The following is a 17256-nucleotide window of genomic DNA, read 5'->3' on the forward strand; positions in this document are numbered from 1 at the left end:
CTCTCTCTCTCTCTCTCTCTCTCTCTCTCTATATATATATATATATATATATATATATATATATATATATATATATATATATATATATATATATATATATATATATATATATATATATGAATATGATACATTCGTTTTAGCCAAAAAAAAAAAAAAAAAAAAAAAAGAAGAAGACTGGTTTGAGAAAACAAATATCTTTGTCCGGTAGTGTGAGGTGTGCTCTTTATTAGATGGATATATAATATACTAGTTGCTGAATGTCACACCATTGTGCTAATGCAGTATCTCTTTTTCTAATGGTTTGGTATATACCATTTAGCTACTTAAACACTTACTAAAGATGACAGTCATATTTATTAGGTAAGCGGCCGGCTGAAGCTTTGTCCCTTTTTTTTTGCTGAGGGGAGAGGCTAGGGTGATTTCATGGATTGAGGAGTAGATGAGAACTCAGCATTTAATGATTGAAGGCTAAATACTATCTATTAATGTATTGGAAAAAAGAATTTTTAATCTTCAGCAGATATTATGTCTCGTTACACCACAATTCAACCACCATAACAGAGGAAGAAAGGACACGCATTGTGAGTTCAACAGTTCTAGTTACCTCATATCCTACAGCAATCTGATATAGATATTGGTTATTCGGCAAAAGGGCAAATATATATATATATATATATATATAAAATTAAAATCTCGCCTTCAGCAGATCATGCGTCCTTTCACAAGGCAATAATTCAACCATTCAACCACCGCAGGAGGAGAAGAAAGCATCAGATGTAGGTTACAAGGAATTATTAAATCACTACTATGTTCACGAAGGAGAATGCCGATCCTTTCAGGGGTCCGACGATGAGGACTGGGGAGCCTCAATTTAAAGTGGCAGTTCGCACACACTTTTATTCGCTACAGATCACGCTGTCAGGATTGATGGGGACCTGCTCCTTGGTTCAAAGAAAACACCTGTAGATGCTGCAACCTTTGTCACTGTTATCCGTATCTAGTGATGACGGATGTTCAGATTCCTCTCGAGACAAGGGTAGTACCAGCAATGATACATACCATACGTGAACAGTGACTTCTAAAAGTATACGGCGCTTATGGCCCTGACCTTATTCATTCTCAACAAAATATTTTCTCTATACGTCAGTAAAAATATATATATCATTTTCATACATCTAAATCTTATAAAAACATAGATGGTTGTGATTGAAACTTTGCTGCTGTGGCGCGGCGGTCACGCACGCCTAGAACTTGCATATAGGCCTATCTGAGACTTGTATCCCGGTCTGCGAGGTCGCGCGTCCGATACAATAGGGTGATATCAGTTTAGTGAACTTTAGAGAATCCCACTTGGCAGCAACAGCATGGAAGGATTGTGGATGGTGGATCGCCAATGCTACGTGTATCATCATCTATGAAACATCAATGCTTGGAGGAGCCATTCACTTCGAATAGTTGATTTGATGAAAGATTTCTGCAAGATTTCTGTCCCATTAGCCCTCCCAAAATATTTCTCCCTGAAATGTTCTCAAAGCTTGTGGTAACCAAGGTTCAATTGATTTTGTGTGGGAATTCACTGCAAGTAGGTCAAGTTAGATCCTGCTCTAGCTCTGCATTCATTTAGCTGGAATTGAACTTAGACCCCCATTCACTTGGAAATTGTGCGATGCCTCCTTTAGGCTGAATGTGACTACGAGTCGAGTTTGTTTTCCATTCTATGTCCATGTTGATCATCCTAAGTTCTCCAATTTTGTGATTTCCACTATCCAAGCTAGCTGGAGCTTCGCTCTCGAGTTGAAGCCATAATAGCCGGATTCCAGCTATAGATCTCGACTTTGCGTATGGTCAGGTCCAGATTAGGTTGAGTATGAATTCAGGTTTGGGTTAGCAAAACCAACTTAGATCCCTATCTAAGATCGTCTGCAATATTAATTAAGGCAGTCTTCCTATTTGATGCTCATCCATGATCCATGAATCTCTCCCTCCCTCTCTCTCCCTCTCTTTCTCTCTATTTGATAGAGATCCTTTGTTTTTGGTGAACATGTAATGGAGATCTAAATCATCAGTTCATTTCCAAGTTGCTGGGGCCAATGCTACATGAAAAATGGAACCTGGCGTGCTTGTTGATGTGCATATATACATATAAACACACATCCAACACATGGTGGAGATGACATGATGGAAGGTTTTGTTCTTTTATGTCAGGGTTGCAATACCATGTGCTGATGGAGATGCATGCTGGGGTCATCCAAATAATTAGATGGTTTAGGATCTAGATGAGCCAGGCCTATCATTTTGGAGAGTTGTTTCTTGTCTACTATTGTTTGGTTAGTCTAATTTTTCCCTCAAAACAACATTGTCTTTATCATTGTTGGTGTCTTCTGGAATAGAGGAGCCAAGGGATTGCCTTGGCCTTTCGCAGTGGTGGCTACTGAAATTATTGAGGGGATGTCTCATTTCTCTCATTTTTCATTTTCATGCGAAGCATTATGCGCAATCCGTTTCACCCTGTTTTTGGGAATTTCAAACAATTGGCCACCAGGTGGAACGTTTAACAACTCCAAGCAAAATTTGTAATCTTGGTACCACATCCCATATGCCGATACTATATCGGTACAATATTAGTACATCCAGTGGGGATCGATTTTGATGTGCTAACATTTAGTATGCTCCTCACATCGAATATCGATTTGGTACTAATATGGTACAGTATGTCTAATATAGACAGTACATTACCAATAGTTCAAACCTTGATCCTAGAAATTTATACCAGTTAACTCAAAAATATTATATATGTATGTATGTATGTATATGTATACCCACAATGGGTGTAATTGAGCTAATTAAAATAAAGTGTGCCGAGCATTATTTAAGCTTTTGGCTTGAAGAATAATCCAGCTTAGCTCAGGTTCAACACAGTTTGTTTTGAAAACCACAATAATGGCTTGGTGAAAACTACAATAATAACCGCAAGTTTCGAACATGTTTTAAAGAGATGTTTTGAGTTGATAATTTGTTTTCAACACGTGCCGACAGTGTCACCGTCATTTTCATCAAAAAGATACAAAAGAGTCGGTTTAGGGTAACAAAGTGGAGGAGCATCGGAGATAAAAGTTGATCATGGGCTAGATTTGGACATAAGACATGTTAAATTTTCAATAAACCTAGCCTAAAGCCTACCAAAAAATGAACAGAGTATAGGCCCGAGGCTAGCCCATAATTAGCTCTATTCGGAGGTATCATTGGGCAGGAGCAGCACCGCCTTGGCCCAAGGCTCACAATCCAAGAGATGGTATTCGGCCCATTGACGGCCCAAATTGCAGTAACCTAGATATTTGAACTTGATTGTATAGATATCGGACAGCAAGGTAATGAGTTACATATTTTTTTCATCAACTGGATATTTAAGATCGAGAAAATCAAACATGTGCGAGCCGGGCAATTGTCAAGCTTGACACGCTTATAAATCAAGTTAGCCTGAAATTGGAGCCTATGGGCTGTTGAAAGGCCCGCTCAATTGGATGCCTAGATGTTCCTTCAAGCTCAAATTAATTTCTAAAACTAAAAGCTACAAGCAAGATAGAGTTCAGTAAATCTCTGACAATGACACTGCGATCTGTTTAAAAGATTAATCTCAAAATATTTTAAAAAATGATTTTTAGCAAACTTATTGCAAAATTTCGCTGGCAGGTCACCTAAAGACTAAAATTAGGTTATGTTATCTACACCAATTGGGTTCTCGTTTAGACTCTACGGTCGCTGTGCCCATGACATAGCCAGACGGATTTTTTTACTAGGTTTGGATCCTTTCTGAACTAGTTTATAGGGATGAAAGTGAACCAAATAATATCCGTCAAAATTTATTTTAGTATTCAAATATAAATAAAAATTTGAGCATCCGACAAATACCAGCATCCATATTTATATCCGTCAAATAAAAAAACATATATAATATGAATAAATAACAATACTTCGATTCTATTTATAATCTTATTTAATTTTATATAATATTCATGATTTCTTTTAAAAAATACATAACTATATTGATATACTGTTAAATTTTGAAATTACAAAAATTAATTATCCAGCTTATATTTATATTTATATCTATTTATAATAAATATAAATTTTTATATTTAACTAATATTTATATTTATTAAATAAAATAAATATGAATATATATCATGTTCATTAAGGATTTGGCCGGGGCTCACGCGGCGTAGTTGCGGGTGGAGGACTTACGAAGACCGCACGATGGTGGCCAGCGGGGGTTTCGAGATCTGTGATGATGATCCCCACTTTGACGACATGACAAATTACTGTTTCGCACCAGCGGAAACTTTTGTCCGATGGACGACGTGACATGGCGAGCCCATCCCTCGGAGCAAATGAATTTGTTGGGAAATTAAAAAAAATAAATCAACGACTGATCTAAGTTCTAATGGGCAGTGTAAAATATTCTCACTGTCCTCCCCAGTCTCCACCATTCATTGCTCTCTCCCATTCCTTCACCTATCTACCTACCACCGCGCAAATGTCTAATAATAAGAAGCCGAAGCAAGAGGGTCAGAATAGAATGGAGTTCTTTAAGATCCTGCTCCCCGGATTCCTCGACAGACTCGTATGGCTTCTCTTCCTTCCTACTCACCTGCTCTTTCCTATTTAACTTTCTGCTTTCATGATTTGGTAGCTAGAAGGAAAGAAGCTTGCTTTAGGTTGGTAGCTAAGCTTACTCCACTCTTATCCATGCACTGATGGTCTGATGCCACTGGTTGTTCCTGTGGTTCCCCACAGTACCTAGACTTCTTCCTCCATGGTTTTTTCTTGGTTTGTTCTGAGAAGAGCGAGTTTGCGGGAAGTAAATAGTTTTATATGCCCCTACTTGACGATTTCCGAGTAACTCTTTCTCATACTGGTGCTCTGGCCTTGGTCGACCAAAATCTCTGTTTTGCTGCAGGGGTTACATTTTAGAGCCAGCATTTTGATGAGCTCGTTTGCTCATGGCTCTATTTCAAGGAGGCATGATCTTCATTGCACATTATTTTTATAACATATAGAATTCCCCACTGAAGTGTGAGACACACTGCAAAATAAAATTTTAGTAGTTACAGTTTTCCTGGCCGAACAGTATTTTCGAGAGACTTGACTATGAAATAATAATGTCTCTTTTGCAGCATATACCTCACGACTTTATGAGATATGTCATCAGGGAGAGGGTGGAGAAGGCCAACAATGCAGTCTTGAGGAGCCCTCTGGGCAAATCATGGGATGTAAAAGTTCATGGAAGTTTTAAAGACATGTATTTTGGAGAGGGCTGGCAGGACTTTGCTGTAGCCCATGATTTAAGTGTGGGATTCCTTTTGGTGTTCAAGTATAAAGGCAACATGGAATTTAAAGTCACCATATTTGATTTGAGTGCCTGCAAGAAGGAGTATAATCACTTCCACGCAAAGTATGTCTTTATCAGAAAGTTAATTGTTAAGTTAATACTCTCCATTTCATAACTCATTAACAATTTTTTTTCTTTTTTCTGCTTCCTCATCGGCATGTATGTATGCGGTTGGATGCATATTCGCAGCTGTAGTTCAGATATTGGCAGGAGACACATCCCTGGTCCTTCCGAGCAATTGATTGCCGAGCAAAAGAAGTTTATAGCGTACTTGAACAAACAAGTGGCGATCGGAGATTTGAAACCTGTAAAGAAAGTGTACGAAACTAGAAGCTGTTGCTCACTCGGACCGCATTTCAAGGCCATTATAAAGCATTATAACCTTAAGTTAAAACCCTACCTGGTAAGTGGTATTATTTGCGTTATAACTATTTAAATCTAATCTGGTACAATTGTATTTAGGACTGTAAATGGGCTGGATCGGATCAACGAATTTAATTTTAGAAACCGCGGAACCGGTTCGGATCCTAAATTTGAACCCATTCTATTTTTCGGATCGGATCGAATCCACCCAATCTCGACCCGATTCGATCCATATTTTTTGCTTGATGTTATTTACTATTATATAGTGAAATTTTGAATATAAAAATATATAGATTCGGATCGGATTTGAATCTAATTCGATCTGAATCAAAATTTGTAGGCATGGATCTGATCTGGATCGATTTTCAATCGGATCGGGTCTGAGTCTAAAATTAAGACTTAGAGCAAAAAATCAGAACGGATCGGAGTCACTCAGAATCCGACCCGACCCATTTGCAGCCCTATTTGTATGAGAGCTCGTAGCTTTTTTTTGTTGGTTTTTTTTTTTACCCTCACCATATCAACTTGAGTAATTTTTGAATGGGTGAAGAATGTTCCAAGTATATTTCAAGCATCCTACAGCCTCTCAAGCAAACGGCAGGTGATACTGAGGGATCCACAGTGGCAGTTGTGGCCGGTGAGGCTTTATCACAGAAGGCGGAACGCCACGGTGCAGACTCATTTTGGCTCCGGTTGGCGGGAATTTCATGTGTACAACAATCTCAAAGAAGGCGACACATGCATCTTTGAGATCATACCGGAAGAGCAAAATGACATCATGCATGTCCACATATTCCGAAAATGAGGGATGCCAATTGCCAAGGCAGCAACTGCCCTGTAACAAATGTTTTATGTTACTTTCGGTTGGGCAGAACATTATGTTATATATCTAATGAAATATAATTACTACGAAAAATTTTGTGTGTAATGTGTGGGTGTGTGTGTGTGTGTGTATATATATATATATATATATATATATGATGCAAAAACCATTGGCGACCAAGTAAAAAGTTGCTGAAAGTGTCAGTTTATCAGGTTGTTGGTGGTTGTAAGACGGATTCAGTTCCCGTTATCACTAGGATTTGGGAGTTTGGTAAAATTTGGAGAGCTACCCATTATTTATGCCCAATAATCTATGTGCCTCTTCTGCCACCATACAATGGAAAATTACAGGAAAAAAAAAAGAGAGGAGACAATTGCTTAGTTCTTTTAGCGATAACTTCATGATAAGCCTCAAAAAGAGGCCTTCTAGTCTTTGTAGCCTGTAGGTCATTCACATTGATAAGCCTCAAGAGAGACTTTTAGTCTTTATAGACCGTTCAGTCGGCCGACTGTTTATTTATGATAAATTTTTATATTGCATAGGTCATTGGTGCCTTGAAGCCCCGGACCCACCTGACAAGCCGAGTAGGTGGAGGTTTCATATTGGCCACTATTTCGCCCACATGGATACAGAATTTTATTGATTCTCTCTCCTGAGAATTACAAAAGCGTGGCAATTCAAGAAAGATTTCCCTATAAATTCGCCGTACATAATATCTATAAAAACATGTAGCAAACCAGGAATAAAATCATATGGATAATTCCCAGCTGAGCTGTAGCAGCAACAAGTTGCACTTCTCGCCCCGTCGCACCATGTTAACTAACAATATGGAAGAATTTGAGCCAAAAAAGGTGAGCCATCTTCCCAATAAATGGGCCACCCTCGTAGAATGAGTCGTACACTTGTACACTACCAGGTGCTGAATAACTGAACCTGTAATATATCTCGTACAAATTATTTGCATGAAAATTTAAAAAAAGTTACGGAAAAGGGATGAAAACTTGTTAAGTTTCCAATAAACTACAAGCCTTTTAATCCAAGAAATAGAAAACTGAACTGAACGATTTCCAGGTTTGCCATTCAATCTGGGGAAGGGATCTTGTTTGATGAGGACGATCACTTTGCTTTTGTGAGCAAAGTAACCTTTAATTGGGTTCCTATAAATGAGAATGGCCATATTACACTCCACCTGAAATAGTCAAAGAAGGAACAGATTATCTTTACATATAAAGTGTGGAAACCACAGGTTTGAACAAAAAGATTAAGGTAGACATTGCAATCAACAAAATTACCTCATCGACATCCATGTCCATTTCGGGCCATTTCGATGCTTTTACCAGCACTTCCAACTTCACTTGATGTGCTTTGCTAGGGTCCTTTTGTTGTCGAATGATATACCTGGTCAAAAGAAATCACATGGTATTTCTTGAGTTCCGAACAAAGCTGGTAGAAAAGTTGGTTATTCGGTATGTCATAAAACTTGGCTTCTACCAAAACTTTGGTAAAATTGGCGCTCCAGCTTCTCCAAAACAAGGCAAACACCTGATTTCAAGATTCTAATGGTCCAGAAGTGTCGCAAATGGAAATCTTAAATCTTGCTTTATTCATGGTGGTAAGAGAACATACTGCTCTTCATGTTCTCACAGGGCTTGCCTAAGAAGTCTGAGATCTCCCCTTTTAAGTGCCTTTACAACATCTCTATACTGAAAAAGAAAAGATATCACACCTAAAGATCTAAAACCTTATGAAATGACAAAATTTATAAATACTGAATGTCAAGTTTGGAATTTGAAAGAGCAAATCCCAAATTACAAGATCATTCTCTGCCATGCAGAGAGCTAATGCCTTCTTGGCAGGCCAGAGTGGGACCCTTTAAGCTCATTTAGAATCAATACCACTTCCAACAATCCACACTAGTCTGCATGGCAGCATGCCTTGTTTGGGCTCTTATAGTCTTAACTTGAGGCAGAACCCCATTATCTAACTGAACACACGATATGATGATAAAAAACAGTTGTCATCTAAAAAAAAAAAAAGACATAAGAGGAAATCACTAAATCTGTACTTATAAAGACATGGAAAACTGAGGGGGAAAAACAAAGGCACTGAACCACTGAATACATATTCTGTGGATTAGATGACAGTAAAACTGCTCCTTAAAATGCTGACGTCACCAAACCTGTACAAACTAGTATAAATGCCTACGTACTGAAGGTGGTTGGGAAGGCAAAGTCCTGGGTGAGTACTACCAACTGAACAAGCAGGAAATGGTGAAATTATTGTTTGTGGGTCCTTGTATAAGTTATTACCAAGAAGCGAACCTTGAATACAAATTAAACGAAGTTCAAAACATTTGTCTGAAAGGAAACCATTAAGTAAAAAGGTAAATTCCAGACAACATTATTCTCAGAAACTTAAATTGGACAGTAACTTGTTAACAAAATCTAACATGGAAAATGCCTTCATACAATAGTATAAGATAAGGAATGTTGTTAAAATCCAACTTAAAAGCTTAAGTTAGTAAGTTGATGGGCTCACGAGTATACAAGCACCACTGGAGTCCCTAACTTATCCAATGTAGGACTATTTCTCAGCAACCACTCTCACGCATAGAGCTTGAGGGAACCCTAGATGGATGGAACCCAAAGCAAGGGGCGACACATGGATTAGTAATCAGAAACATGGAGATACTGACAGGTAGGAAGGATCGTGGCCTCTGATATCATGTTAAAAGCCAATCCAAAAACTTAAGCTAGTAAGTGGATGGGCCCATGAGTATATAACCACTACTACAATCCTCAACCTATCCAATTTGGGACAATTCCTCAACATATGCAACTAATATTCTGCTCGGAATCCAGCACCGAAGAAAGCATGTTAATTGACCTAGACTGCTCAAGCAGTTTGCTACCTCTTGGACAGGCAACAGCCTCAAAGTCAAGGCAAGACAATGCTACCCATCCAGCCACCTACGAAAGTACAGGTAATGATATATCAAGCGAAGACACATCGAAAGACCCCTTGGAGTCTCCACAGGGTAGGCTGGGCATGGTTATCTGGGTGGAATTTGGGAAAATGGTAGGAATTGCGGCTTGGCTACAGTCCGGCTTGCAGCAAGGTGGGATCACAGTTGCCCTGTCCAGGCAGGGCCAACAGTCCTTTTCAGTCTAATCTTGCAAAAAAGCATCCTGGTGACTCAATATATCACCCATAAGCAGCCTATATATGTGTGTCTGTGTCTATTTACGTATATACATATAAAAAGCTATTAGCTTTTACTAAGTTTAGGCCAAAAATATCAGTTTAAGATGAAACCAGCAGAACTGACCAGAAATTGGATCAAAATTGACTGAAACTATCAAAACTTCAGCAGTTTCAGGCTTCAACCTTGGCTCATTATATCTGGTAAGCTTCTTGACATGTGCCTCGACCTATCACAAATAAATCAGGATTTTTTGTTAACTTAAGAGGCCATTGTATAATAGGATAGATTGTCATTTCAGTTACAAGATTGTTGAGATTTCAGTTTGCATTCAGTCTTATAAACAATGTCACTATTTCAGTTTGTTATCGTTGCTAGAATAAGAAGGACCAACATGTTGCTGTCCAGCTATATGCCTAAAAGGATGCTATATTGATTTATTAGCTTAAATCAATCAAACAAGGTGGAAAAAAATGATACAAGTGAAACTGACACAAGCATTTCTCTATATAAACTTTCTTGGAAAATTTTAGAGAATAGGCTCTCTCACCAAAGAAAAATAAAGTGCCTTAACTACCTTTGGAACATTAATCATAAGAATATTTATATAGACATCTCAAACAATAATTAGAAAAGTTATCTAGGTTGATTTATGTCCTTTTTAAACACAACAAAAATGTGGTTGGAAAAAAAAGGACATTTCAAGCTTTCCAAATTCAAAGTCTTCTCCAAACACAAGCAGATAACTCATTTAATAACACACATGGGAAAAAATTGGACAATGAAAGATCATACCTCGACCAGATTATACTTCTTGAGAAGCCACATTTTAGGCAAGACACCTATTGAAAGCTTTATGGGAATGAGATACTTCAGAATCATCCTGTTTCCAGTAAATCAGACAAATTAGTTTATGAATTTGACAAAATATTTTTAGGTATTAAAGCTTATTCCAACACAGTCATGTTACTTACAGATATGCTTGATCAAAGATGGCACTTAAAGGCAAATAACAAAGGGCACAGAATATGTCACCAGGTATGATAGATATACCTTATGTTAGCTTTGCTCCAAGGATTGCAATTACTAGGGCACATTAATTTCTGATCAGCCTGTCCTATCACAATAGGAAAAATTCTCTATGTTTTAACCACTTCTTCTACAGAATAATTACTTCCAAAGAGAGTATTGGTGACAAATCTAGATGCAGCCTAATATTTGATAGAGGACGCAGGATAGCCCAAATAGAGATCTCATTGACTATATAAGTGCCTCAAATGTTACAACATGCATGCGCTGAGAGATATACATGTATACATATGCATATGTATGCATGTATTTATGAACTAAAAATTTATACAAAAAATGCCAAAAAAGAGAATAATAATAAGAAGAAGAAGACGGAGAAGAAAACATTGGATAAACTATATACAAAGGCAATTGATCCAAGGTTCGTAAAACCAATACGTACTATACTTCACTGGTACAAAACTGATACTTGGCATAAAGAGCATACCGAATGTCGGTACATCAAACCAACCTCGATACTGTGCATATCGGCACCGTACAATATGGTATACATATAGGGTCTGATACCAAGATTGCAAACCTTAATTGATTTCATCTTTCCTATTGACATGAACAAGAGGGATGCCAATTACAGCACAAGCTTCTCTCACATGCAGCGATCACAGCTATCCCCGATTCCACCCAACATCAGCACAGCCATGCACGCTTCCTCTCATGTGCATTGCACATGCCAAATACTAGTTTAAGGGTACTAAACAACTACAAATCTCACTTTAGTTTAAATATCATGCACACATTTTGATTAGGGTTAAAGCAAACATAACATTCATCTTAAAAATCACATGCCACAAGTTTGGTCATAAAAGCAATAAAGGAAATGGAATGGAAATAAAAGAGAAAAGAGTTAAATATTAGACTTTACTTACAGGAAGAAAATTTTCATAAAGGATTTCCAAGCATCTTGTATAATACATGTAGGTGACCTGTTGAAGAATTGAGATAAAAGTGGATGGAGTTATGAGAGCAGCAATTTCAAGTCAAAAGCAAGCAAACATAATGAACTTCTTAACTAATCTTATCCGCAAATATTGTAAAATGGTTCTATCTGACCTTGTCTTCATCTGGAAATTCCTCAAAGTCAAATATTTGAGCAGTTTCAATACTTCTTACGACATTGCGACAAAGATGCACTGTGCCAAGCTGCAAAATTTTGACTTTCAAAAATTAGCATGGAATTGATGCACATGTGCATGCACAAGCGCACACAAGCAATGTCCCAAAAGAATAGAATCAGAATAAGGACTCAGAAAACTAAGTAAAGATAAGAAGCAACCTTGAAGTATATTTTGAATAATAAATGGGTAACATATAAAGCTCCAAAGAGTACACTAAAGGAAGTAAAGGAACATAAAGATCAAACTATGAACAGATAGAAGCTTGTGATGACCAAAGAGTAAAAAAGCTGAAATTTGAGGATCATAATTAAAATAACAAAAAATGCAGTCAAAATCAATGTGTGAATGCATCCATCTTCACAAGCAACCAAGAAGAAGTAAATAAAAAAGTAAAGGATCATAGGAGATGAAATAATTAACATGTAAGTGTCCATGAAGGTAAAAATAATAAAGTGTCTATCTGATTAAAAAAACTGAACATATGAAGATGTCAGTCAAGCCAGAAAGACACTTGCAAGATAAATTCATTGATCTAAGGTACGTCTTTAACATCACTCAGATGTGGTTAGTTCTGCATTGGAGAAATAAGGATGTAAGTTTTTCTTATTTCTTTCCTTCTTTAACTGAAAGAAATTACTTCTGCTGTTTCTTCCAACCCCCCTCTTTCTCCCTCTCCCTTTCACCCAACCTTCTTGTGTGTTTTTTTTTTTTTTAATTCTTAGGCTAACAACTTTCAGACAGTGTTGGATCACAACCTCCACTAATTGTTCCATTCCTGTTTGTAGTTTACCAAAAAAAAAAATGAAGATTTAAGATCTAGGCATGCAAAAATTAGATCTGAACCCTGTGAAACACATCTAGGGTTACCTAGACACCCTTCACCTTCCTCCCAAATATGTGACCCTCAGAAAAAAAAATATGACCCCACATAAGAAGGATATTGATTAAGTTCCTCCATATGCAGAATTTCGCAGAAGGGAAGCATTGAACTGTCACAAATTTCTTATTGAAAAGTTTGCAACGTCTCAAACTTATGTCATTGTGCACTTCCCAATTATTACATTAAGCCCATACCTATGTTAAACCTTGTAAGTGAAGAAAAAGAGCAAATGGGATACTGGTTCATGCCAACTCCAAAGCAAACTTACCAATCAAAAGATCAACATAGGAAACTCACCCAACGACATGTGCAGATCAGTCGAACGTATTGCCCTAACCAAACCAAAAGAAATTTGTCTCCAGTCTGGGTCTCTACAGGGTTCACCAAACTGGACACTGAAAAAGTATTATCTTTGTTCTTTCCAAGCCTGCACCTCATCATCACAATGAGACATTGCAACCGTTTTATGTTCGATTCCCATCTCTCTTCCATAGGAAGACAAGAATTCACTTTGATCCATTTATGCCCTCTAAATCGCATGCCATTCCACTCAAGTTCCCACAATGACAAATGAGACAGATTTGCCGGCCAACCAAACTATCAATCACTTTACTGAAACCGTGATACTTCTCCCTTGCACTAGGTGCGCCTCATGTGAAACACCTGAAACTACATTCTCTCTGGTGCCCAAGAAAGTTCTGAAAGAGTCAAAGATGAAAGCTTTACACAGTACATGCTCTCTAGTTTCAGCCGATCTTAACAAGGTTTCTAGTGGGCTGAAGCAATCTCATAAAGAGACAGGTAAAAAAAAACCCTCCCTGATCTATGATATGGAGGGCTTCGTTTCTAACATTTCAAAGTAATTCGATCACATAAATATGTAATTAAATATTGTGATAGTAAAAGCAATTATCCTATCCATGCAACAACAAGTATACTGTCAATTCACTGGATACAAAGAATAGAATATTCTTATTACTATATTACTACTACTATTATTACCATTACTATTACTACTATTATTACGACTAGTAATCTTATTATTATTGTTACTGTTACAATTTTGTTATTATTGTTGTTGTTGTTGTTGTTATTATTATTACTACTACTACTACTACTACTACTACTATTCAAGAAAGAAGTTCGAAATTTAGATAAATGGGATTGCAGAACCTTCAGAAAGAGCCCCAAAGACCTTCGCCTTCACCACGAAGGAGCCGCCCCCCCTGCAGCTTCTCCGGATTCTACCCACTCGACGCCAGCTCTCTGTCAGCCTGAAACAAAAGAACCCAAAATCCATAAGCTACAGCCTACAAGTCCCCAAAGAGAAAAGGGTAGGCAGCAATCAAAGCGCACACCCTCTCGGCAAGAGGCCGTATCTCGAGAGCCACGGCGCGCATCGCTTCCATCGCCCACCCCGTGTCCCAGTTCCGAAACTCCTGCAGAAACGCACGGAAACTCCAACATCATGCAGTGATCTGGATAATGAAATCTGCCTTCGAAAAAAAAAAAAACAGTATCCAGATTGCAAGAAGTAAAAGAAGAAAAGAGCGAGAGAGAGCACTTTGCGGCCTTCTCGAAGGCAACGTAGGCGTCGATCACGGTAGCTCCGAAGGCATCGGTTGTGAGGGATGAGGATCTCTCCGAGCTGGGAGTAATTGTCGGTCTGATTCACTAATCTGCTCTAGTCCTGTTGACCAGCAACCAATTTTAGCTCTTAATTGGAGGAGAGCCATCAGTAGCACGCAAGAAGGGTTAAGAGATGAGGGGGAGAGAGAAGACATTGAGGCCGTCGGCGAGGTAGAGGAGGTAGGGGGAGTTGGAGGAGACGGCAAGGAGGGGCTTCAGGACGGAGCCGTCCGGGGAGGAGACGACGTGGGAGAAGGGAGAGAGACAGTCGGTGATGCGGCGGTGGGCTTCGCCCATGCGTTGGCGGAGTCCCACCTTATGTGAGGTGGGGCCCAGCAATTTAAATTAAAAAAAAAAAGAAAAAGAGAAAAGCGGGGTTAGGGTTTACTATTCTATTATAAGATGGATGAGAAGAAAAAAAAGAGGGCAGCCATCTTGATGAAGTGCTTGTGGAATCCATCTCAAGAAGGAGGTGAAGATCTTATTCAAGGCATCTCAAGAGGAAGAAGAATCTTATGCAAATCTACACTCGGTGAGATTGTTCTCATTTTATTATTGGAGCCTAAACTCTTTTTCATATAAACTCTTTGTTTGTAATCCAAAGAAGAGATTCTTAATGTATGTGATCCTCTAGCTTAGCCTAGAGAAGATACTTTGTAAGCCCATTATTGTTGATAGTGGAGGTTTGTGGTGGACTTAGGTCCAAGGGTTTTTTTCCCTCATATTGGAGGGTTTTCCACCTAAAAATTCTTGTCTCTTTCTTACGGTTTGATTTTTTGGTAGTTCTTACATTGATTAATTATTGTGGTATTCTCATTCTACTCACACAAAGATAGGAAAGTTTTCATCTAGTGAAGGGGTCTTTCTTAACATCATGCTCAGGTGTAGCGCCGTGGCTGGACAGACGAGTCGGCGTCGCTCTGGCTGTCGCAGCGGTGAGGGTATGGTGCCGGCGAGATAGTAGAAGGTCATCTTCTAAATCAGGCCCGAATCAGAAGCGGCCCTCGAACTAAGCCCCGGCTTCGGCGGCAGTCGCCGACAGTGATCTTGTACGATTTCATACGGCCCGGATGGCAAAAGGATTTGCCAACTTTGCCCATGATCCCGCTGCGTACAGAATATCTGCACTTCGGATGGCGGATTTGTGAGAAATGTTCTTGGGGAATTAATGCAACACATGAGTTCATGAAAAATACTATTTCATGAAGAAAAATATTGTCTTCAAAAAGGAATATAAATTCACATGTAATATTCAACCAGAGTAGCACCTACTACAAAAAAAAAAGATAGGAGAGGACCTCGGAGAGGGCATACTAGAGAGAGAGACAAATTGATTTGTCGAGGTTTTTTTTTTTTTTTTCAAGAGATGGGAACATATTGTATTGAAAAAAAATATAGATATAGGTTTGGTGGTCTTTTTTAGAGAGCAAAAACACTGCATCCATGGCACCAGGCATATTTAGTACATGCTTCTTCTAGATGCTTCATTCATTGAGTTTAACTTTGTGTTGAAAATTCAAGGAGCTTCCATCATATGCATTAGATAAAAAAATAGATATACATTCCTAAAGTTGGGTATTAGTATTACATGTAATTTCTCATCCTTTCCTTTTTCAAGTTAATATAAAATTTCTTGTCTAGGTCCCGAGACCTAATGTTTTGATGGGTGATTTTAATCATGGATAATATTGTTATTGCAAGCAAATAGCATTTCGTGGTTACAAAAAATGCTAAATACCAAATCATGTTTCCTTTATTATTTAAGCTAAGCAAATTAAGCCCAGTAATACTCCAATACTAGGATAATTATAGCTTTTGGTTTTGACATGAAAATATAGTTATTGCTCTAATAGTTATTGGGAATATGATGACAAGCGGCATGTTGTTCTAATTAAGGTGATTTTTTTTAAAAAAGTACCTAGATGGCTCATGCAGTACCAACTAATTTTAGTTTCCTATAGATAGTTGAGCTTTGATGGTATGGTAAAATGTTGTTTTAAGAAGTAAGATTTTTAAGCTCTTAAAACCACTTGTTGATCAAAGAAAGACATAGTATCTAATAAAATATTGATTCATACAAGGTCATCATTGACTCAACTAGAGCATAATGGTTAGGCATATGTTAATTTATGCCACGTAAGTTATAATTGTTAATCCTATTTCTCCAAACTGCAAATAGAATGCCAATTTCTTTAAACTAAAGTGTCTTAGAAGTTGAAAATACAAAATCACATGAAAGAAGCTAAATATTGGTACCCAAATTCTAGAAATAAAGGCGCTTCTATATAAGCATTTGTCATACATAAATAAATTTATTGTGATTATTTAATTTTAATCCTCTATAATGACTAATAAAGGTCATTATACTTTGTTTAAGAGCTATATATGGTAGAGCAATTGTTTTTCTTTGAATATCAATAACATTAGATTCAGAGGGCCTACTTTTACTTGTGACCCTTCAAAATAAAGTATTATTTAATTTTGAAATTTAAATTCTACATATCAATTTTTTTCTTCGCAAGATATATTTGTCCACTATGCAACATTATTATTTTTGCATTATTAACATTTTTTATCGTTATGATATCATTAAATAGTCATTATTCTAACATTAAGAAATTTGATGTGTTATATTTTGAGAAACAAGAACTATTATAACATTTAATGATAATCTCAATGGGATCAAACTTACTGCTTAAAAAAGGATACCATCCTAGCCAAACCAAAAGCTTGTCTAGGATGAGTTCTCAAATAGTGATTTTGGTG

The 17256-nt window shown here is 37.6% G+C and overlaps 2 protein-coding genes across 2 annotated transcripts; one reads left to right on the top strand and one right to left on the bottom strand.

Annotated features, from left to right (window-relative positions):
• The first annotated feature begins 4496 nt into the window (after window positions 1-4496).
• LOC148714712 (B3 domain-containing protein Os03g0212300-like) lies at window positions 4497-6680 on the top strand. The gene is made up of 4 exons (XM_088716007.2): window positions 4497-4621; window positions 5175-5452; window positions 5579-5792; window positions 6303-6680. The coding sequence occupies exons 1-4, from the start codon at window positions 4535-4537 to the stop codon at window positions 6555-6557; spliced, it is 834 nt and encodes a 277-aa protein (XP_088572133.2). The 5' UTR covers window positions 4497-4534; the 3' UTR covers window positions 6558-6680.
• Window positions 6681-7179: 499 nt separating this feature from the next.
• Window positions 7180-14787, bottom strand: LOC148714713 (enhanced ethylene response protein 5-like). Its single transcript, XM_089928039.1, has 9 exons — window positions 14644-14787; window positions 14220-14300; window positions 14114-14171; window positions 11917-12020; window positions 11733-11789; window positions 10831-10889; window positions 10573-10660; window positions 7868-8278; window positions 7180-7764 (listed from the first exon to the last, which is right to left on the bottom strand). Exons 1-8 carry the CDS (start codon window positions 14785-14787, stop codon window positions 8216-8218), a joined length of 654 nt encoding a protein of 217 aa, XP_089784165.1. The 3' UTR covers window positions 7180-7764; window positions 7868-8215.
• Between the last annotated feature and the right edge of the window lie 2469 nt (window positions 14788-17256).

This window comes from Phoenix dactylifera, chromosome 2 (assembly GCF_051530095.1).
Source record: "Phoenix dactylifera cultivar Ajwa chromosome 2, Ajwa_hap1_PhDact_Kaust_v1.1, whole genome shotgun sequence".
In the NCBI taxonomy this organism is placed as follows: domain Eukaryota; kingdom Viridiplantae; phylum Streptophyta; class Magnoliopsida; order Arecales; family Arecaceae; genus Phoenix; species Phoenix dactylifera.

Coding starts and splice junctions, on each gene's coding strand:
- LOC148714712 (XM_088716007.2), top strand. CDS start 4,535: ATGTCTAATAATAAGAAGCCGAAGCAAGAGGGTCAGAATAGAATGGAG. Junction 4,622..5,174: donor CCGGATTCCTCGACAGACTC/GTATGGCTTCTC, acceptor TCTCTTTTGCAG/CATATACCTCACGACTTTAT. Junction 5,793..6,302: donor TTAAGTTAAAACCCTACCTG/GTAAGTGGTATT, acceptor GAATGGGTGAAG/AATGTTCCAAGTATATTTCA.
- LOC148714713 (XM_089928039.1), bottom strand. CDS start 14,787: ATGGGCGAAGCCCACCGCCGCATCACCGACTGTCTCTCTCCCTTCTCC. Junction 14,301..14,643: donor ACCTCGCCGACGGCCTCAAT/GTCTTCTCTCTC, acceptor GCGTTTCTGCAG/GAGTTTCGGAACTGGGACAC. Junction 10,890..11,732: donor TTTATGAAAATTTTCTTCCT/GTAAGTAAAGTC, acceptor GTGATAGGACAG/GCTGATCAGAAATTAATGTG.